At 46.7% G+C, this 2368-nt stretch overlaps 1 protein-coding gene across 1 annotated transcript in view; it reads left to right on the forward strand.

Moving 5' to 3' along the window:
* Positions 1–2026, forward strand: part of ITPRID1 (ITPR interacting domain containing 1) — a 201061-nt gene extending 199035 nt beyond the window's left edge. The window contains exons 13-14 of the mRNA XM_045288665.1: positions 289–400; positions 1976–2026. Of these exons, the coding sequence (XP_045144600.1) occupies positions 289–400; positions 1976–2026 (163 nt within the window). The remainder of the gene's footprint in view (positions 1–288; positions 401–1975) is intronic.
* The last annotated feature ends 342 nt before the right edge of the window (positions 2027–2368 follow it).

Below are 2368 nucleotides of genomic sequence, written 5' to 3' on the forward strand. Positions count from 1 at the left end.
TTTTTTAATTGGGTGGGAGTGATGTATCAGTCCATGTATTAAAAACTCATTGAATTGTGTTCTTAACACAGGTGAATTTTATGCTATGCAAATTATAATTCAATTGAGTTGTTGCAGAAAAAAAACCCCACCCTGTCCTAGAAATGAGCTTGCAACTGGTGCAAAGAAAGGTGACGCTCTCTTTTTTAACAAACTTCAGTGGGGTGACCTACATTATGAGAAGAACCCTGGAACACGGCGCCTGCGGGCGACTGTTACCAGTGGTTGTTTTCTATTATTCCCCTGCAGGGAGGAGACCAGGCAACTGCAGACACTGCGGGTGGCCCTGCGGCAGCAGGTGGAGGAGCTGGAGTTTCAGTTGGGAGACCGAGCTCGGCAAATCCGAGAGGGGATTCTATTGGTTGGAGGCACTCGGGGTGGAGTGTGACAGTGCCTGGCTCACCCAAGGAGATGCCCATTAAGTGAGAAACCTGAATGCGAACATCATTTTCGAGGCTAGGGCTTATGCCAGATGCTGTATCTGACTGTGTTAGATGCAGAAGAGCCTTAGAAAATCTAGTTCAGCATCCTCATGCAAGTATGAAGAAATCTGATCGTGTTCTGGGTCTAGGACTCAAGACAACTAACCCCACGGCAATCCTTTCCCTGCCCTGTAAATAAGAGACACATTCCCAATGGCAAAATTCTAACCTCCAGTATGAGACACTCCCAGCACCTCACATGCAGGCTCTGCTTGTCTGTCTGTCTGTCAGTCATTGGGAGTTTGTTGTGTGGCTTGAGGCTAAAAAGGTTTCAGCAGAGCTCTCAGTCCATGGCAGACTAGAAAGAAAAATCTGATAATCTATGTAGAGGTAGTGAATTATTTAATATGGCTCTTCTAGCCGAAGCCTCTAACTCCTACCAAACGACCTTTTTCTGCATGGATCTGGTAAGAAGGTTGGGGAAGATACTGATAGGATTGGCCTTTGAGTAATTGTGGGCAGGATCCCTGCAATGCTATCCTGCTGTGTATTAAATGAGCCCTCTGAGAAGCAGGAGGAGGGGATCTCATTAACAGCAAGAACCAGCAGTGAAATGTGTCTTCTGGATCCAAGATCCCTGTGCAGTGAACCTCCTGGATCCAGAAGACAGCTGTAACATCAGAGGAGCAGCAGCAGAGCCAAGAGGCAGAGCATGGAACAGAGTGATGGACTTCCCAACCCACAGAACAAGTAAAGCTGAGTGCTTTTGTGCACGAGCCTTCCTTGCAGAGTGGGGTGCCGCTGGTCCTTAATTGGAGAAGTTGGGTGTAGACCCTGGGAAGTAGAACTGAATGTCTTTGGACTGCGGCTTACTGGAATGGGTGCCTCAATGCACTTAATTCTGAGAGCTGGGTTTGCTGACCCATGACACTTTGGCTGAGCATCTTTGGGTCAAGGCTTCTAGAAGAGCACTGTGCCCCTTTGGGCATTTATTAACAGACCTGAAAGGACTTTGTAACATGTCCAGATAAACATCAACTCTGAGCATTTCTCACTGCCATGAAAGATTATTAACTTCTTGAATAAATGCTTTAATCATGAATTTTGTCTGTGAGTTCTGTGTAGCCCTTGAAATGGGTATTAGAAACCAGAGAGGTAACATAGAGAGCATTAATGAAGACCTCGCACTCTACTTTTGAAAACCAGCCGAAGAAAAACTGTGGATGACAGTGGCAACCAATCGAGGGATGGTGCAGCATAGGGCAGTGTTTTGTTCCAATATGTGCAGGGTTCCCAGGAGGGAGGAGTTGAGTCAATAGCAGTTAACCAGGAGCACAGGCATGGTCATATGAGCTAAGTTACTGCCGGAGCCTCACAGTGCTCACTCCAGGGAAGTACCCATCCCATGAACACTGTTCCTTCAAGCCTGAGTTAAGGAATATATCATGTTGTGTTAAATTTTTGGTGTAAATGTATGTTGCCCACTTTGCCTTTTGTTCTTGTTTTCCTTGTAGCAGCTTAAACTACTCACAGGGGGACCATTTGAACAGGTCTGCACAGTGTAACTGGACTGGAGAAATAAGTGATCAGATGGCAATCCGGCCCACCATGGGTTGTTGAGAATTTGTGATGGAACCATAGTCTAAAGACAAGGTGACCAACGGGCACCCTGGTGAGGCTAAGTGAGGCCGTCCACATTGAGGTGACCAGAACCCGACCAGGTGAAGAGAAGATTTGTCAGCCTGTGAACTAGAGCATTTTGCTTCAGTCTTTATGGACGGCCTGTCCTGTTTTGACTTTGCTTCTGGATGCAGACTCACAAGGTTCCAACTGGAAAGAAGATTCTTCCCATCAAAGAACCTGATTGCCCCTCAGAGCACTGGGTTGATGTAAGTGGGCAGCATAGA

This window comes from Echinops telfairi, unplaced genomic scaffold (assembly GCF_000313985.2).
Source record: "Echinops telfairi isolate 266 unplaced genomic scaffold, ASM31398v2 ScPeMD7_23;HRSCAF=83, whole genome shotgun sequence".
In the NCBI taxonomy this organism is placed as follows: domain Eukaryota; kingdom Metazoa; phylum Chordata; class Mammalia; order Afrosoricida; family Tenrecidae; genus Echinops; species Echinops telfairi.